Source organism: Neocloeon triangulifer, unplaced genomic scaffold (assembly GCF_031216515.1).
Source record: "Neocloeon triangulifer isolate White Clay Creek 2 clone unplaced genomic scaffold, ASM3121651v1 ptg000002l, whole genome shotgun sequence".
Taxonomy (NCBI): domain Eukaryota; kingdom Metazoa; phylum Arthropoda; class Insecta; order Ephemeroptera; family Baetidae; genus Neocloeon; species Neocloeon triangulifer.
The window spans coordinates 3,571,962-3,591,013 of record NW_026775545.1 but is presented as its reverse complement, the minus strand read 5'-3'; the positions used below and the strand labels follow the sequence as shown (position 1 = coordinate 3,591,013).

General features: G+C 35.4%; 2 protein-coding genes across 6 annotated transcripts; one reads left to right on the top strand and one right to left on the bottom strand.

The window, feature by feature from the left end:
• Positions 1 to 4,326: 4,326 nt before the first annotated feature.
• On the top strand, positions 4,327 to 15,498 carry LOC132205183 (acetylcholine receptor subunit beta-like 2). 5 transcript variants are annotated; one of them, XM_059634115.1, is made up of 11 exons: positions 4,387 to 4,461; positions 5,268 to 5,310; positions 5,370 to 5,536; positions 8,355 to 8,399; positions 8,480 to 8,589; positions 8,655 to 8,835; positions 8,889 to 9,045; positions 9,521 to 9,824; positions 13,912 to 14,067; positions 14,478 to 14,587; positions 14,854 to 15,498. In XM_059634115.1, the coding sequence occupies exons 2-11, from the start codon at positions 5,280 to 5,282 to the stop codon at positions 15,183 to 15,185; spliced, it is 1,593 nt and encodes a 530-aa protein (XP_059490098.1). In that variant the 5' UTR covers positions 4,387 to 4,461; positions 5,268 to 5,279; the 3' UTR covers positions 15,186 to 15,498. The 5 variants fall into 5 exon arrangements, with proteins under 5 accessions (XP_059490095.1, XP_059490094.1, XP_059490097.1 ...); XM_059634112.1 differs by lacking the exon at positions 5,268 to 5,310 and having other exon boundaries at positions 4,327 to 4,461; positions 8,364 to 8,399; XM_059634111.1 differs by lacking the exon at positions 5,268 to 5,310 and having other exon boundaries at positions 4,327 to 4,461.
• LOC132205184 (uncharacterized) lies at positions 15,324 to 17,705 on the bottom strand. The gene is made up of 4 exons (XM_059634117.1): positions 17,547 to 17,705; positions 16,878 to 17,074; positions 15,798 to 15,905; positions 15,324 to 15,738 (listed from the first exon to the last, which is right to left on the bottom strand). The coding sequence occupies exons 1-4, from the start codon at positions 17,667 to 17,669 to the stop codon at positions 15,600 to 15,602; spliced, it is 567 nt and encodes a 188-aa protein (XP_059490100.1). The 5' UTR covers positions 17,670 to 17,705; the 3' UTR covers positions 15,324 to 15,599.
• Positions 17,706 to 19,052: the final 1,347 nt, after the last annotated feature.

Sequence of the window (19,052 nt, the reverse complement as noted above, 5' to 3'; positions counted from 1 at the left end):
GATCCGAAAGCAGATGGCCCCGCCGAGAAATTAAGAGAGAGATGCATTTATTTATTTTTTACTACCGAGCGCGGCTGTGCTACCGATACGGCCAGACGCCCCCATTCGAAAGTTTGGTTTTTCTTATCCGCCGGAGATTAATTTGTGCGCTGTGGAATATGTGTTGGCCATTAAAAGTCTCAGCTGTTGTGACAAATGGAAATTTTATTATTCGATCCTGGTCGCTGCTTTGAAGTGTATGTAGAGCTTTCAAAATATCATGTCTAAATATTTTTCATCGCTTTAAATTTATACATTTTGATTATTGTATGAGCAAATTGTTTTTACTTGTAAAAACTGGTGCAACATTTTTATTATTTTTGCAAATTAACTTAAGCTAAATGTTTTTTTATGAACTCCAACAGAAATTTAATGCTGAAAATGAGAAACATTAATAAAAGGTGTATTATAATTTTTTTATAATTATTTTATGCTGCAGCTTCACGGTGGCGTTTAAGTATTTTGTTTTCTTCCCAAGTTTGTTCCAACTAAACACACAACAATAGATCTATCATCTTTTAAAATTGCGTCATTCTGATTTTGTCTTGTTGTCATATTAAAAACAACATTATCATAAACAAAATAATTTTAACCAGAAAGTTTTAAATATTTGAAGAATAATTTCAACCCCATAATTTTTTATTACATGTCTGGACCAATTCAAAGCTTTTTTCATAAAAATTGACATTTATTTTCATCGTAATTTTTTAATTTTTATACTGTTATGCAACTTTTTTTTGTACAGCAAATTATCAAAATAAATATGAACTTGGGACATAAAATTCAGTGCCATCACCTTTGTCTTAAATTTTGCTATATCAATGAAATATCCATAAATAGAAATTTATCGCTCAATATATAGGATAGGTTGTTCCGTTATTTTTTCATTCATTCAATATATTTAATTGAAGTTACATCTATTTAAAATAAGTAAACTCTGAGCAAAAAAAATAATTATGATAAAAAGGGACTTTTGATAACTATACTGCAGAAAATTATCCATCAAAACACACAAAAATGATTGAATAACAAATTTGAATGAAATATTTCACATGATGCAATATCATTCATATTATATTTTTGCCTTCTTCAATGAAAAAAAAAAATTAAATTGCCTTGGAAATGGAAACGTAATAAGAGTCGCAACTGACGCACATCAAATTTCGTTCGACAGCACAAACTTGGCATTTTCTCGCACGCACAGAATCGGAAACCTAAACACAAGCCAGAGCGTTTCACGCCTCGTATTTCTTTCTCTTTCCCTGAATGAAATTTGAGACAAGTCAGACGCTTCATACTGGCTTTATTATGCATATGGGCATGTTCTGTGTGTCGGTGCCAGAGACAAAGGAGGGTCCTTTCTTCACTTCGCTCTTTGCCGGCCCTCGCTCTCAGCCCTCGTCTCTCTCACACGGTCTTTTGATAAAACACAGCACGATGCAATAAAAAACTTTATCTAGATATTTTTGAGACGGGCCTGCTGTCTAGAGAAGATGCAAGAAAGGGAGAAAGGAAAGAACAAAGAAACTGCCTGCAAAATTATTTTCTGCAAAGAACGTTTCGTCGCGAGCTTTTTTTCTCAAAATAGAATTAAAAGAGCGCGAATACAAAGGAATGAGATTGCATCGAGCTTTTTTACTTGAGGAGAAAAGTGGAATTTTTTATAAAGAAAAGAAATAAACTTAGCAGCAGATAATTGGATTTACTGTGCGTCTTTTTTCAGAAAAGAGGAAACTTTTTTCGACAGAAGCACGCGCAAGGAATAATAATAAATGCAGAAAATCAATTTTCGTTCCTACCTGCAGTAAGTGCGTACATTCCTGATGATGAAGTTTTGCAGTTCAGCTCCTGCGGCAAAAGGGGCCAACAACGTTGGACTTGTCACCGAAGTCACCTGAGAACTGAAAGAAAAGGGTGCCCGGCGCTGCCCGACATAAAGAAATGGACATGGGAACTGATTCTGAACCTTCTCTTTGACACTCACCTGACCACTTTCATATTTCAGTTTGAATCGGGAATTATTTATTTATATTGTTCACGCTTTACAGGCTCAATCTAAATGAAAACATAAATCCTTCATACCACTCAGGGCTAAAATTTACACGACGCACACACGTAACACCATTATTTAAATATTGTGAACTTTGTTGTTCTAATTTTAAATATTTATTAATTATACACACAAAATATTTTTAGTTTTAAATATATTTTGCAATTAATTTTTATTTTTTTTTAATGTTTTTTAATTATGAGTATTTGAATAACACTAATTTTATACTTAAGTGTGCATTCAACTAGTGCCAAATAAAACTAAGTATTTTAATAAATTTTATATTCAACAGCTTTCAATTTCATTAGTATGCATTATAATTAACATTTAATGGAACACCTCTGCATTGATGAGTCCATAACAGAACCGGAATAGGTTTTTATTGCTAAAATTACATGTTAAAAGATGTGACCTTACAAGGAAATAATTTTGAAGATATGAAAATCTTCTAGCTATTTAATTGCTTGATAAAACATACCTCTGCATTAAATTTCTGAAAGTCAATTTCTTAGCGAGTTGAACCGTTCAATGCCATTTACATTAAATATACGAAATATAGAGAGTGAACGTGTACTAATCACCACTTTTATAATATTTTCGTGATTAGCAGAGTGATGATTAGGCTTTTGCTTTCACCGTCGAAATCCACAACTGTGAACGCATTCAATTATTTTTGCGAAAGAGATTCTCGAGCTCAGGCAGCGTCGCGTGAATCCTTCCTTCGCGGCCTTGGTTATCAGAGCGAGGTACTTATTAAAAAGCTGGCAGTCGCCTAGTCTCTTTTGATTTTTCGCGTGTCTGGATGCGTGGCCAAATTTGGATGGCGGTTGCGGGGGCCGCGTGGGCGCGACGGCGGAGGCGGCGCCCTGGCCTCAAGAGGTTCTTCGCCTGTAAACAAGTGACTTCGAGAGGCCTCCAAACGTTTGCGGATAAACATCGCCTAATGCTCTGCATAATTAATTCAATCAAAACCCACGCTTGGCGAAAATACATATTTGCCGGCCTTTGAGCTGATGAGAATTTAAATACCCCCTTGCCTTTGAATATCGATCCAGGAAATAATAATGAAAAAATTGCAAAAAATTTAAATTTATTAGGTGGAAATTATATGCTAAGGTGATTAATTATTGGTCTTTCTTATGTCACTTTATCACAACGCATTTTCTCAATTGCAAAATGCACCCAATTTCCTGCTTCCTTCGTTTCTTGACCATGGGAACACCACAGTTCGCGGCTTTGATAAACTTTAGTTCCGTTAAAATTAATCGCGGACTTGATGGCTAGATCCGGTAATATTAAAGACGCAATTTATAAATAGTTATAATATGCTTTTCTTATGCGAGTGAGGCTTAGAAAGAAAAGAGGGAAATCTTTTGTGGCAGTGACTGAAAAAATAAAAAGAATACTCGGACAGAAAAATAAATAAAAGCATTATATAGTAATAAAAAGATGTTAAAGATGTTAAGTTAAAACTAATTTACATCCTGTATTTAAACTTTTGGCTTCTATTTATGGAATAAGGAATAAATAATATTAGGCCATTGCAGTTGCTTTAATCGATTAAAAACTTTTATTATCCTTACAAATTGTACATAGTTTATCAATGATATTTTATACGTTGGTATCATAAATCAAGAAGCCCAGAATAGAAGGAAAAGCAGATTTTATCCTTTGGTACAACATAATTTTCAGATGCGTTTGCTTTAAATATATTTATAAAAAAAAATTGAATATTTTGTTATTTAATAAACCACTTTTGCTCAAAATCCAATAAATAAAAAAACGCAAAATTATTATTTATTAAATATATTTTAAAATAGATAATTTAAAATCAATATAAATAATTATGTTACTATTAAAATTAAAGTGCTGTAAAAATATTTAACATTATTTAGATAATTTTAATGCAAGTTAATTTCAAAAAATTAATTTTTAAATTATGTAATCTTAAATCATTCTAATTAAATATTAACACAGCAACATTCAAATTTATTTACAAAGCAAAATAATATCAGAAAGCAATAATTTCTAGAAGAGCCCGAGAGAAAGCGCCTGCATCTGCGAACGGTTCACCACCCCTGCTCGAAAAACCCACCCCTAAAGCGATCGATGCAGCTGTTCCAGAGAGGGATGCAGCGCACCACTCTCCGGCACCCTATTCATCCCCCGAGCACCAAGTTCTCCAAAACGACACGGTGAAAAAACCGCCAGCCGCACTAGCAACCCTTTGGATTGCCACCCTACCGATTTAAAGGATTGAAAAACCGGTTGGGGTGTTTGTTCGAGAAGAAGAAGAGTGGCCGCCGCTGTGCGAGAGATGCGCTCCGCGGCCACTGTGCTTTTGGCCCTCGGGGCCCTGGCCGCCTGCAGAGGTAAGCCCCGCCTTAAAGGGCCCAGCAGCGGTCCCATTCGGGACTTCACACCCAACACGGGTGGCCTGTTGTTGCATTTAAAAATTCTTAAATATTCAGCTCTGGAATTATCTAAATAATTGTTGCTGCACTAAATAATCTGTTACTTTTAACCATTCAAAATTTAAGAGCATTTTTCTTTATAGATTTTTAATTAATATTGCGTGCGATATTTGCGTTAAAACTCAGTAATTTGACAACATTGGTGTTATAGTTGAGTAAAAATGCATTATAATCTCAGTTTCTTTATTTTTTACAATAAAGCATCGTGTACATTAATTAAAAAAAAAAACATCATATACTTCTTAATTCTCTTTGTTTTAAATAAGAATGAAAGCATGATGGCGCCCGTGATTTTTGCAGCAGTATGACTGATTGGCTTAATTTTGCAAATTTTCGAAGATGAACCAGGGACTTTTTGAATTTTGATCAATTTTTAAGTTTTGGGATTTTGACATCTTTTTCAAGGATGTTCAAAGACTCCAAGCATTGTAAATTTTACAGAATATTTTTTTAAATTATAATTGAGACTCAATTTGACTGGGATTAATATTTTAAATATAAATCCAAAAAATTTTAAAAATATATTAAATAATAATTAATTTTATAAAAGAATAGTTAATTCAATATACATATTATATTCTTGTACGATCAATTGAGTTCATGTTCGAAGTGCATGTGAAATATTTTAATTGGAATTTGATTCACTGAAATTTGTGACTGCGGGGCGCGTCTGTCTGCCTGATGCTCCACTCTTGCATAAAAAGCTATGGATCTGCATGGCCGTGGCCGCTAGCTGGCTGTTAATAGGTTGGTCTCAATAACGCCGTGGACGAAACTGACCCAAAGCCCCCGACCTGGCGACACAGGCGAGGTTTTGCCCCCAGGTTTGAAGACGGTCGAGGCGAACCCGGACGCCAAACGGCTGTACGACGACTTGCTGTCCAACTACAACCGGCTCATTCGACCGGTCAACAACAACTCGGAGACGCTAACAGTCTGGCTTGGACTCAAGCTCAGCCAGTTGATCGAAGTGGTGAGACTTTCGTTCCGAGAGGCTAATTGTGGCCAAAGAAAGGCGCTGTTTATATATATTTACTATTACATACTTCTTATATCAGTGTCTCGCCTTTGAGGTCCTGGGACATGTCTGGACATGTCCGTTGAAATTCAACTCTCATCAGCAAGAAGTGATCTTCAAAGAACCGAGACCAAAATTTATACAAAAATTTATATTTGCAGTATAATATGAATTAATATTGACAAGGAAATATATGAAATCTTCAGTAACTGATTTTGGAGCAAAAGAAAGGGTTGCTTGACCTAATTAAAGGAACCAATTTGGCTAAAATCCACTAATTGAAAACTACAAAAATGGGGTTCAATGTTACATTTTGTATTTAAAATTACAGTTACAAAACAGAATTGTTGGTTTTCTGTGAAATTAAAAGTTAGTTTTTATATTTTAATAATTCCATAAATACTCAAGATAAACCTTTTATAAGCGTCTCTAAACTTTTACCTACAAATATAAAATTGAGCTACGTTAACAACCACCTTTTTAAATAGTTTTATTTTCAATATTAATAATTCGCGTCTAAGTTTCCTTAACAGAATATTTTAAATAAATTTCATAATAAAAAAAATCGTGAATTTTAGCAAAAGGTTCTTTCCACATAATTCATTTAATTGGGTGCATATAATTGCATTATATTTACTGATGTTTCCATTAAATTCCTTGTTTAATTTGTGATTGGATTTTCATCGTTTTCAGTCGTTATTGTACGCCTTGGGCGAGGAAATTGAATTTCAGATTTTTTACCTCTTCGAAAAATATTTCAACTCACCAAGAATAAAGAGCTGGAAAATTTTCAAAATTAAGCAGGGCACTTATTTTTAATTAATTAATTTTTTTCAAATGTCTGAAATTCAAAGCAAATTCTCTCCAAGGCGACTCTCTTCCCCTACTGGTGACACGTCTCAGCAACAATTCAGTCTGAATCTGGCCTCCCCAGACCTGTCCTTGGAGCTCTTTTGGCTCTCTGAATGGCCACAGTACTCGGCCCTTACGTTATTATTACTATACATGCAAACTTATATAAAATATAATTTTACATAAATCCCTGCAACGTGATATATCCGCTGATATATATTCTCTCTATATATAAAAAAAAAAAATTAAATTCTCGTGTTGCATGCGTTTGATATTAATTTGCTCGGTCTGAGCGCCATGACACCTGGGGCCGGCCCTAAGCTGGGTCGGCCTGCTGAGCTGCTGCAACACGTGTCCACCCTCTCGTGTGCTGCTTTTTGTGGTGCAGTCTGTCTGATACTCGCATTTGTCTGTTTTTTTACTGTGCATCTCGTGGAAAACCACATTAAACCATGCCAATTTGTAAGTGCCGCTACTATCCATTTATCTTGTTAGAAATGACTGACCTGACACACGATATTTATATATGAACCCGACTACACTATCAATTTCACTCTCCCACACACCAGAGCGCAATATACGCAATGTGGATCTCATATCAACCTTTTTATTTTTTAAGTACAACTTATTATGTATATTTTTGAAAATCGTGTCTCTCCAACACGAATGTCCTCCCCTGCGCTGCTTTTTGCCGTAGTGCGTTAGAAGTTCGTGTGATACTGTTTACTCCCCCGTCATAAAATTTATACTATATTTGGTAGTGCAAAGTCCATCTATAGTTATTATTGGATGTCTCTCTATATATACAGAAACATACACAAACACGTGACAATATTGGCCGTAAACAAACACACACTATAGAGTCGATTTGCCACCACAAAACTGAACACACACACATGCCCGATTCTCTCTCTGACCCCAAATGTTTGTCCCGGGACGTTGCGAGGTGAGGTTTTGGTGCTCGAGTTTTCCGCCACGCTTGACCTTCTCGCTGCATGCGACCTGCACTCTACTCTTCTCACAAGTCAAGAGGCACATGTGATACACTCGTGTAATAACAAAAAAAACGGCGCCCCTTTTCTCACTAACTCTCTCATAACAAAGAATGAAATTTTAATTGACCTCTTGAGAAAGGGGAGCGTGTAGTTAAAAACGGGGTAACAAACGTAAGGGGCTAATTATTTTAGATTAGTTGCGAGCTTTGAATAATTTTTTTTTTCAGTTACATTTATAAAACAGTTTTGTGACTGTAAAAAGGATAGTATTTTCTTCAAAAATTTAAGTTTTCAGTAAAAAAAAAAAGAAAACGTTTTTAAGGGAAATTAAAATGCCAAGAATTTATAGTTATAATAGGAGGTGGAAACTTATTAAATTTATTTTATGCAAATAAAGATGCATATTTGCGTACTATGAATATTAGAATTACTTTCTGCTTCTCGGAAAGTTTTTACTCCTTTGATAAAAAAATTAAGTCGAACAAACAATTATAACTGGTTGTATTAGATTTTTCTAAAAAACAATCTCAGCACCGTCCAACGACCCCCGTCTGCCCACCCTTGCCCCACCAAATTCACACACCACACCACACCTGACGGCAATCTAGCTCCGACCCAAATGAGATAAACTCTATAGATCCGAATAGACACATCTAGTCTCTCCCTTTTCTGATTTTTGGCTTTTGTCTTTTTACGAAAAACCCTTTTCCAAGTGTGTCTGCATTAATGATAAATAAATCAGCATGCTTTCTTTCGCACGTGATATATATATTTCTTCATAATATATAAAGTATATTATTATTCCCTCTCTCTATTTCTATTACAAGTTAGTGTCATGTCACTCTGTAGTCACACTAGAAATAAAATATTAAAAAAAAACTCAATTTCGTGCCGTCCGTGCCATTCTCACCGAGAGCCTTTTGCAGAACTTGAAGAGCCAGGTGATGACGACCAACGTCTGGGTGGAGCAGGTCAGACGAACCCTTTTCACGCAAAGCGACAATCGCACTAAACGTCTTGTTTTTCTCCTCCTTTTGTCCGCAAACTACAGAAATGGATCGATTACAAACTGCACTGGGACCCCGAGGATTACGGCGGCGTGGAAATGTTGTACGTCCCGTCAGAACACATTTGGCTCCCCGACATCGTCTTGTTCAACAAGTGAGCCGAAAATTCAAAATGAGATTTCGCGAAAAAACTGATTTGGAATAAATTTCGTTTTGCAGCGCCGACGGAAACTACGAAGTGACGCTGATGACAAAAGCAACTTTGAAGTACACCGGCGAAGTGGTGTGGAAACCGCCCGCCATTTACAAGTCATCCTGCGAGATCAACGTCGAGTATTTCCCTTTCGACGAGCAAAGCTGCAACATGAAATTCGGCTCGTGGACTTACAATGGAATTCAAGTAATTTATTTAAAAAACATTGAAATAATTAATATTATGTGTGCAAAATAAAGGTTGATTTGAAGCACATGGAGCAGAAAGCTGGCAGCAATTTGGTCAAAATTGGAATTGATCTGAGCGAATTTTACTACTCGGTCGAGTGGGACATTCTTGATGTTCCTGCGCGCCGAAATGAGGAATATTACCCTTGCTGTGCTGAACCTTATTCAGGTAAATTTTTAATCACGCTTAGCTCCACAAAAAAAAAATCTGGAAATTAATACAATTGCTGACTTTAACTGATTGTTTATTTTCCGTATAGATGCCTAATTTTAGATGAGTTTAAAAAAATTATTTTAATGATCTGTGCTTGAAATAAGAATCGCTAGTTTGAATAAATACGTAATAGCCCATCAAATGAAATTGGCAGTTTGATTACTCTGCTTTGGTGATATGATGAGGCAAATTCATATAAATATTTAATAATATCCTCATCTTTTCCAAACAATATGAATCTAAATTTTATAAATGTTTAGGATTGTAGTAAGTAAAACATAAAAAATAATTAAAAAATAATAATTTATTGATATTAAATTTAATGTTACATATTGATGCGATGTATTTTTTAATCATAAAAAAGGCATTTAATTTTTTAATAATTTAATTATTAAATGTTTTAACTGAAAGTTTTATTTAAAATTCCCAGACATCACATTCAAATTGGTGATGCGTCGAAAGACCCTTTTCTACACGGTCAACCTGATCATCCCTTGCGTGGGCATCACCTTCCTGACCGTGCTGGTTTTCTACCTGCCCTCCGACTCCGGCGAGAAAGTGACCCTTTGCATCTCGATCCTGCTGTCGCTCACTGTGTTCTTCTTGCTGCTGGCCGAGATCATCCCGCCGACATCGCTGGCCGTGCCGCTGCTTGGCAAGTACCTCCTCTTCACCATGATTCTCGTCACGCTCTCCATCTGCGTGACTGTCTGCGTGCTCAACGTCTACTTTAGGTAAGTTTCAACACTTTTCAACTGTAATTTTAAAAAAAGATTTAAAAAAAAAACAGATTTCACACACTTTGTGATTAATTCAAACAAAAAAAATCAGTTAATTTTTAAATTAAGCACACACCAATTCTCTTGAAAGGAAATAAATGAAAATGAAAGTGAAAGTGAGAGTTTATAAGATTTTAATTTTCCTTTCAATAAAAGAAAGAACAATTTTCAAGAATAATTTTTAATTGGAAATTTTTAAATCAGAAAATTTGGTGTCTGCTTCAAACACCAGCCTGAACAAACTTGTAAACCTAATATTTAATATTCTTAACAAAAATTACGCGGTTCATCTAAAAATTTTTAAAGTTAAACTAGACACGCGTAAGTCTCGCTTCAAACCGAGGGCGTTCATTTCACATCCACTTTAAACTTTGACCGTAAAAGTACGTAGCAAAATTCTCGATAATCTCGGTATTTTTCTCGTCGCCGGTCAATTTGCGGGCGTCATTTGCATGCAAATGGGTGGCAGATAAGGTCTAGCCTGGTGTCATCCCCGGTCTGTGCGCCGCCATCCGCTCTTTTTATCTCATCACGCCCCCGCGCTTAATGTGGTTGTTTCGCGGGAAAAGCGCCTAATGGCCCCGCCAGCCATCGATCCGCACACTCGGCCGCAGATGTGCATGGCCCGCCACGCGAATTTGCGCTTCATAATATTTCATCTGGTGCCGATATGTATATTCACGCCGGCGACCCGTGGTGTGTTTTCCGCAAGCAACCGCAGTACGGAGCTTCGATAGCAGGGATGCTGCTTTCCGCCGTGTCATTTTCGCTACATTTCGTCCGGCTCGTTAGTTTCTTGCGGCGAAATTGTTCGATGCTTATGATGCCTTCACGTCACCGCTCTGCTCGCTGATCTTACTGCACTTTTTTTTAAAGAAATTTGTGGCGTGGAAGGAAAAGACGTTTTTGTGTTTTCTCATCGTTTGTCTTCTTCTATAATACAATATTAACCTACTTTGAGAAGTAGGGAAATGAATCTAGTTTGATTTGTTTTTTATTTGATTACCATGTCATAAAATATTTTATATTCCAGCTAAAATTGAATAAAAAATATACTTCTTGATTTGATTATACCTGAATTCATTTTGAAGTTATAAAAATCGTCAATTTTAAATTAATTAGTGAGGGTTATTATTAATTGTGTTAAAAGAGTAAAGTGTCCAGAAAGATACCGCATAAAAAGTCTTGTTCCAAATTTTGATATCAATAGCAGGCCCAGTAATAAGATATAATATGCATTTTTGTTTTAATGTTCTCTATACAATATGATACATTTTTTTTGTGTGTTTTACTTGTAATTAGCGCCTTTTACAATTTCAATGTCCATGAGAGTCATACTTGGGCATTTTACGCAACACAGAGCGAAACTAAAAGCCCGCGCGTGAACTTCTAGATTTTTTATATGTGTCCGCGTGTCGGGGCAAACGCAAATAACGTGAAATCGTAATGCGGAATCCGGCTCGAGGGTGTCTGTCCACTTTGGCAGCTCGCGTGCGATTTCGCCACTCCGTGTGCATTTGTACTGAAAGAGAGTGTGCGGACGGTCCGTACGGAGGGCTGAGAGGGATTGTGCCACTCAACAGCCCCCGGGGGCAGTTTTGCCTCCATTTGCCGGCCGTTGCTGACTGACTGAGAGCACAACAATTTCACAGCGTTAGATGCTGATAGAGAGCGAAATGACAGGATTTGTATCAAATTCACTTGTGAATAGTGGGGCAGATTTCACATAAGAGAATTATTTTCACTTAAGGTTTCGTTTTCGATTTCATTGTTATCTGATTATTTTGAATAATTGCATGATAAGAGTAATGAACAGAAGCAAGGATTTGAAGTAAGTTGGTAAAAGTAATGTAATACAATACATGAGTTGATTCCATGTATTAATGTATAATTTGTTAAAAAAATTCATCTAGCACCACTTAAAAAATTCTTATTTAATTTTTGTAATACATAATATATTAAACAGATTAAATTTAAAATAGACAACTATAATTGAAATAAATTTTTAAGTTTAGAAAAACAAAATATATAGGATATATAGATCTTTAAGAAAAATAAAAAATTATATAATACAAAATTACTATCAATTTTAATGCAAGTATATTAAATTTAATTCATAGTCCTTTACCACCACCAATCTTCAATGATGTATCTTCTCCTGATAGAAAAAATTACAGCCCTAATAGATTTAAATTTTTTTGATAATTATTTTCTAAGCATTAGCATTGGTTTGCTGATACAAAATTTCCAAGGAGACATCGCAAGAAAAATTTTTATAAATATCGAGAGAGCTAAATTATTGAGAATTGACCTTGTTTCTCATGGATGTTCTTAAATAATTGTTTTCGATTTTCTCAATATTAGCCCAAATATAAAAACGATAAAAAAGTTTCCAATCCAAGATCATATCACCACAATCAAGTTAGCAAAATAAAATCAATCTATATTTAAATTGATCTTAATGAGAACGTTTGCATAAGCATTTTTCTCAGTAACTTTTTATATTTAACTGCTAAAAGGACTTCCTGATAAATTTTGTGCAAATTTTTAAATACGTTCATTGGAAAAAAATGCTTATTATTGTTGGGCCTGAGAGTGACTTTCTTGGCAGCAGCTGGCTGCTTATATTCAATTTCATTTCACCGGCTCTCTTCCCTTTGTTGTGACGGGTGGGCTCTCAAAATTAGGTCTAGATTGCGTAAGCGAATAGGCACTAATGTGCGCGAATCCCGCTGCAGCATCAGGCCGGTTGGTATCACGCGCTCGGCGGCCCTTTGACGATCGATCCGAACGTCCGTCCGGGTCCCGTCATCGCTCTGCTCTACCGCCAGGCCGATTTTTTCCTCAAAGGGGCAGAAATCAGGCGCGCTTGATTGAATTTCAAATGGCGACTCTCTTTTTCAAGACGCGCCGCCACAAAAGATGGAAAAAGCTCGAGTTTTTTGCTCGCCGGAAGCTCTGAATGGGCTAATTTATGCGCGCAGCGGATTCTCAATGTGAAATATCGCCGGCCGGGCGACACAAAGTAATTCGATTCGCCCCCAATTTGATTAAAAGCAGCCTCCCTTTTTTGATCTTGCGTTGCCGCACTACGCCCTTATTCTTTCTTTCCCTCTTTCATTTTCATTTCGTTTCTCTTTTTTTGCAAGTCGGCCGAGTGCAAAAACTCATTTTTTGCCTCGCGAGCTGCTGGAGGTGCCGCGGCTTTCAAAGAGCGGCGGAATTTTTATATCTTGAAGCAGCAGCAGCTTTTCTCTTCGCTGCTGTTTGTGCGCGTTTTTTTTATTGGCAAAAAGAGAGCGAACGGAATCGGCCCTGGCGGAAAGCCGCTCTCTGCAGGGGATGCTTTCCATTCTCGGTTATTCTTAATATTTCACGAGACTGAATCGCGCGGTGTTTTCCACCAAAGAAATGTATGCGCAGAGGCAAAAAGAGAATTGGAAACAAATAGCCGGAATACCCAAGGGACAGCTGCATCGCATCCCAGAAAAACGTGCCACGAAAAATTCTTATCCGTTCGACTTTTTAACTTTGACTCAAAATTTGATAGGGGGGAAAGTTAAAGGTTCCGTTTTTATTTGCTGGTTTTGAAATTGAAGAGTAATTTAATCAGTTTATCCATTATTAAAGAAATTTACACTATCTAAAATTATAATGTAAATAAAGCCAGGTTGAAAAATTAGAGATGGTATAAAATGCAATTTTTCTAGTTTTGAACGCGTCAAACCCAATATGTGGTTTGAATAAATTTTGGATTTGTTCTTTCTGTTTGTTTAAAAAAACTATTGAAATTTACCTAAAATAAAACTTAAGGGCAGAATCACGATCCAGGCACATTTCCTTTTTATGAGAAGTTAATTTTGTAAATTTTACCAGAGAAATTTGAGGCAAAAAAAAGTAATAAAATTTTTAAAAGCATACATTTTCAATTTAAAACCAAGTCTATATCTTAAAAATATCAGTTCATTCTATAATTTTTTTTTGAATATGGGTTTAATAGAATGACTTTCAGTAAAATTTCTTCTTCGATCTAATTTTTCAGATCGCCGTCGACGCACAAAATGTCTCCGTGGGTAAAGACCGTATTCCTGGACGCAATGCCGCGTATCCTGATGATGCGCCGGCCCCACTACTCGCCCAGGGACCACTATGAGCACGACGAGCCTTTTGCAGACAACGCGTTCCCCGGAGATTTCAGGTACGCAAGTGGCATATGTTATGCAACCTGCGCGACGCCTCCGTCGAGCGGGTTGCGGAGCGGCTCATTCGCAGGCGCTCGCCGTCTCGCAGCCGCTCCCGAACGCAAACGCATGCATTTTTAACGTCGTGGTTTTTACGGTTTCGAATAAACTTTCCATCAGTCCACAAAAATAAATTTAACTACAAAAATTTTACTACTTAAAAAGGAGGAGTTCGTATGAAAAAAGAAAAAAATAATAATAAAATAATAAATGCGCTTTGTGTGCGCTGCATAATAATTTATGAGTGAACAATCAGCGCCGATTGAAATGTTGATGGCCTTCGATTATGTAAATTCAGTGAATAGATTTCGGTCGCTTTTTTATGAATGGGTGGCCTAATGAAGGCTTTTTTTGTTATTTGATGCAGGGATGGATTGGGCGATGGGTTCCATGACGGGAAAATGAGCCCTTTGTCGTCACCCTTCGAGTCCAGCTTCAAGCATGATTTGGAAGATCATATGGAGGCTCATTCATCAGGTATGTATTTCTTATCTTTATTGTTATTAAAGTTTAAATATGGATTACAAGAAAACCTTTAACTTAAAATTCCTTGTTAATTCTTAAAAAAAAATTATTTTATTAAAGAGATTTATTTAAAAATTTTTGTGAAAAGATTGAAAACGTTTCATTTTTTTTTTAATTTGTGAAAATGTGAAAACTGAAACCAAATTTCAATTTTTGTTCTTTCTTCCAATAAAATTAAATCATAATTAAAAACTTCCCAATTTTAATTTTTTTACTAGATCACCATGAGGTGATCGCAGGTAGGCAGGCGTCGCCCGAGTTGCTGGCTGCCCTGGAAGGCGTTCAGTTCATCGCCCAGCACATGAAGGACGCCGACATTGACAACGACGTGGTCGAAGACTGGAAATTTGTCTCGATGGTGCTCGACCGCTTCTTCTTGTGGGTCTTTACCTTGGCGTGCATCATCGGGACGCTGTGCATCATCTGTCAGGCACCATCTCTCTACGACACGCGGCTGCCCATCGACCAGAAGCTTTCCGATATTCCCTTTGGAAACAATCCTTTTAAATACCCGCCTGATAATTACGTCAAACAAGAACCGACCCTTTAAGAACGAAAGGATCAATTGTTATTTTTGCCGACAAATAATCTGGTACTTGATTATTAATAATTATGATTCAAAAGGAATGATATCCTCAATTTATGGTGGCTCAACTGCTGTCAAAATATGGCACATTTTAATTAAAAAAATAAAAGAAACATTCATTACATAATACGGTGTACTTAATAAATAATTGTGTAAATAGATAAATTCAATGTTTGCAATAAACAAAAATACTTTACCATTAATTGGATGAAACAAATTACGTAACGAAAACAGATTTCTATTGTTGAAATATATATTGACGCATACAAGCACTTTAGCAAAACTCTCTCACTTAGTTTTATTTCTCTCGCACACCCTCATGCATGTATAAAAATTCACATATATAAAGAAAAGGCACTCGCTGGCATAAAAGTTCGATCAACCAAGCGCCGTGAACATTTGGAAGAGGCCTCGGGGGCACTGCGAGTAGAGGGTCCCGCAGTCGTCGCCGTCGACGCCCTGCTGCTCAGCCGCGGCGAAATCGGCACCCAGCTGCTCGTCGTTGGAGCTCGACGGCCTGCAAGCAAAGCATGACGCCATTATGAATATGCGAGAGGGGTTTGTTTTTGGCCTCACGTGAAAATGACGTGCAGCAAGTCGCCGAAGAGGCCGTTGTGTTGCAGAGGTGTCTCCGCCGCCTCGCAAATTGCACGTAACAGACACGACCGCCCGTCCAGACCGACTCTGGAAAATAAATTGGATTTGTCCTCTTGCTCTAGGGTAATTGGATTTTGTCTCTATTAAAAAAAGGGACAAGAAAAACTGAAGCGAACGTGCGATGTGACTATGGAATTTAAATTAGATTCAATTTCAAGAGAAATTTTCCACCTTTTTTACTTTAAAAAAAGTGCAAAAAATACAATTTTACGCAAAGTTTAAAATATAACTTACAATGGTTTTTTAAAGTCTCATTCCAGTAGTGGATGTTATTCAAAATCACAAAAGATATATTTTAAAAGAATATAATAAGAAACAAAAATTAATAAATAGTTATTGGTGAAATCACCAATGAAAAGTTCTCATTTGAAAATTTGCGTTCATCGATTGTTCATATTTCCCACTAAAGTTAATAATTTGTACATTGGCTTGACACTTAAATTTACAAAATTCAGAAAGCTTTCTACTCTAACTTCCAATTGAAACATTATTTCACTAAAATTAATTGTCTCTCTTTTGTGGCAAATTTTTATTTTATAATTGATTTTATTTTATTTTTGTTAGAAAAAAGGAGCCATCTTAATTTTACGAATATAAAAATTTCCTCAAACTGCGAATAAAAATTCAGATGTGAAAATTTGGGTTATTAAGAACAAGTTAAAATAAAATTTTATATTATTCACAGAAAATAGCAGTTTTTTTTTTTTTAATATTGAGCAAAATATTCTATGAGCTCTTGATTGCCTCCTCATTTACAATTCAAATGGAATGCTTGCTCTCATTCCTTATTCTAAATTAAGATAGTGTTTAGTTGGTGTTGACAATTTACTCTCTTCACACGAGCCTGCCTAGCCGGTTGCATAAGTTATGCGAACATCTCTCGCGGAACACACAAGCCAGTAAAATGAACAGCGCGTCTAATATGCATAAACTACAAACACGGCGCTCATCTAAATTATGAAAATGAGTGAGAGAGAGAAAGAGCAAGAAGAAGCAGACCTGTTGAGCATTGTGATGATGGTCGTGTAAGTCCGTCTGCGGGTGATACCGAAACTTTCGGCTAAACGACCCTGGCCCAGGCCGGGCACCAGATCAGGGAAAAAGTACGTCACGTTGTCGGGCAAGACGTAGTTGGCTTCGATGTTCATGGCCACGTTCACACTTTTGCGCACAGGTACTGACAGGGCTACTTCAATCTAAACATTGGTAAAAATATTTTATTTTTGTACTTATTACAACAAGTTTAAAAAAATTATTAACTCATTTTTTTCTTTTACATAATCTTAATTAAAATATTTACTTTGTGGAACATACAAAATTAATTTTTTTATCAATAATAAATATAGTTTAATTTTTTTATATTAAATTTTTTTATTAAAATTTGTTACAATTTAAGTAAAAAAGCTTTATTAAATTATTAAAATAAAGAGTTTTTTAAAATAATTATAGTAAGCAAATTAGACGCCTTGACTAAAAATTCACAAAGTACAACCATGCAATGATTTAATGGTGAGAGCCAATCTTCAAAAAATTTTAATTATCCTTTATTCGAATAAAAAATTGTGAAATAAGAATTGAGTAGAATTTCAGCTTGTTCAAAAAAAAAAAAAAAAAAAAATGTAAAATATATGAAATGAACGTTGATTAAGATTATAAATCGAAACTCACGCCCATATTGCTTCCCGGCGGAAAGAGCAAATATCTGGCCTTCCTGGAGATGACGGCCGGCCGCTGACCGGCGGCCAAGGCGGCGGCCAACAGCAATGTGCAGATGCGACGAGCTGCCAGCATGACTGTTTTAGCAGGAGGCCGCTAATTACTGATGCCTCGTCGCCGGCAGATGACTGAGAGACGCATCAGGCAGCACCAGGAATATGAGCCGAGTTGCGAGTTGACACTAATTGGATTAATTAGAGCTCGCGCAGATTGCGTTTCGTGCGCGGGGATAATGAACTTGAAAAAGACAACTGCGCGCGAGCTACTAATTTTGCTTGAGCTGAACAGCGAGTGAGAAACTAACTAGTCAATTTTGCTCAACACTAACTTGTAGGAGATGGTAATTCCCTTGAACACTGGTTAACTTCTCACAATCAGTTATTATAAAAAAAATTATAGTTTTATTCTTTAAACATAAATATTTTGAAAAGAGAGAAATAAAATTATAAAAACTATACAATAAAAATAAAATTATAGCAAATTTAAAAGAAACTCCTTTTTAGTGACAATTTTTGACGAGAAAAAAAAATAATAATTAATAAAATAAAACGTTTTTTGTAGTTACAATTAACTTTTGACTTGTTTATAATGAAGAATAATATTGTTGCAAGTAGTGTCTTTAGTGTTTATATCAGAAGGCAATTACTGCCTAAGTACATCATACATACACCTCAAAAATTTACAATTTAAATCAAAGTAGAGGAAAATTATCTTAATAAAGAAATCTATCATCATTATTACATCAATTGCATATTTAAAAAAGAGAAGAAAAAAGGGGGTTTTAAGGATAGTATATAGTATAAGGTCTAACTGGAAATCATCTTTTGAATGAGACTAGTGCCCCAAGCATGCATGAAATTTGATCTTAATTGAATTCTTCATCACTTTTTTAGAGGAGCATTTTATATTGACTATTACATAAATTATTATTTGTTTAAAAATTTAGTCTATAAATTTTTTCTTTTATCTTTTATTATTTTATTTTATTTTATTTATGTAAATATAAATAATTTAACATTTTATTTATTTTTATTATAATTTAATATTTTTTGTGTGTGTATATTTTTAATTTTAAATTACCACAATCGAATTTCTGCCAAAATAAATTAATATAATACAATTATTATAAAAAATATATAAATAATAGCAATTAACGGTTATAAAATTATATGCATTTTATAAAATAATAATTTTATTTAAATTTGTGACCTTTTACCTTTCTTACTCCTCTAGTTTTGAAAGTATTTCAGTTTTATTTTTTATCAATAATATTCAACATATCTAAAAGATAAATAAACGGGAACAGTTATAACTACAAATCTGAGTGCATTCCTAATTTACGTCTAATTTAGCGCTCTGTGATTATATTAATTGCAAATCCATAATTATATTTCATCCAACTTTAAATCCTTTAATCGCCACAATTCGTGCTAATAGTTGCAGGCTAAGCACGACAAT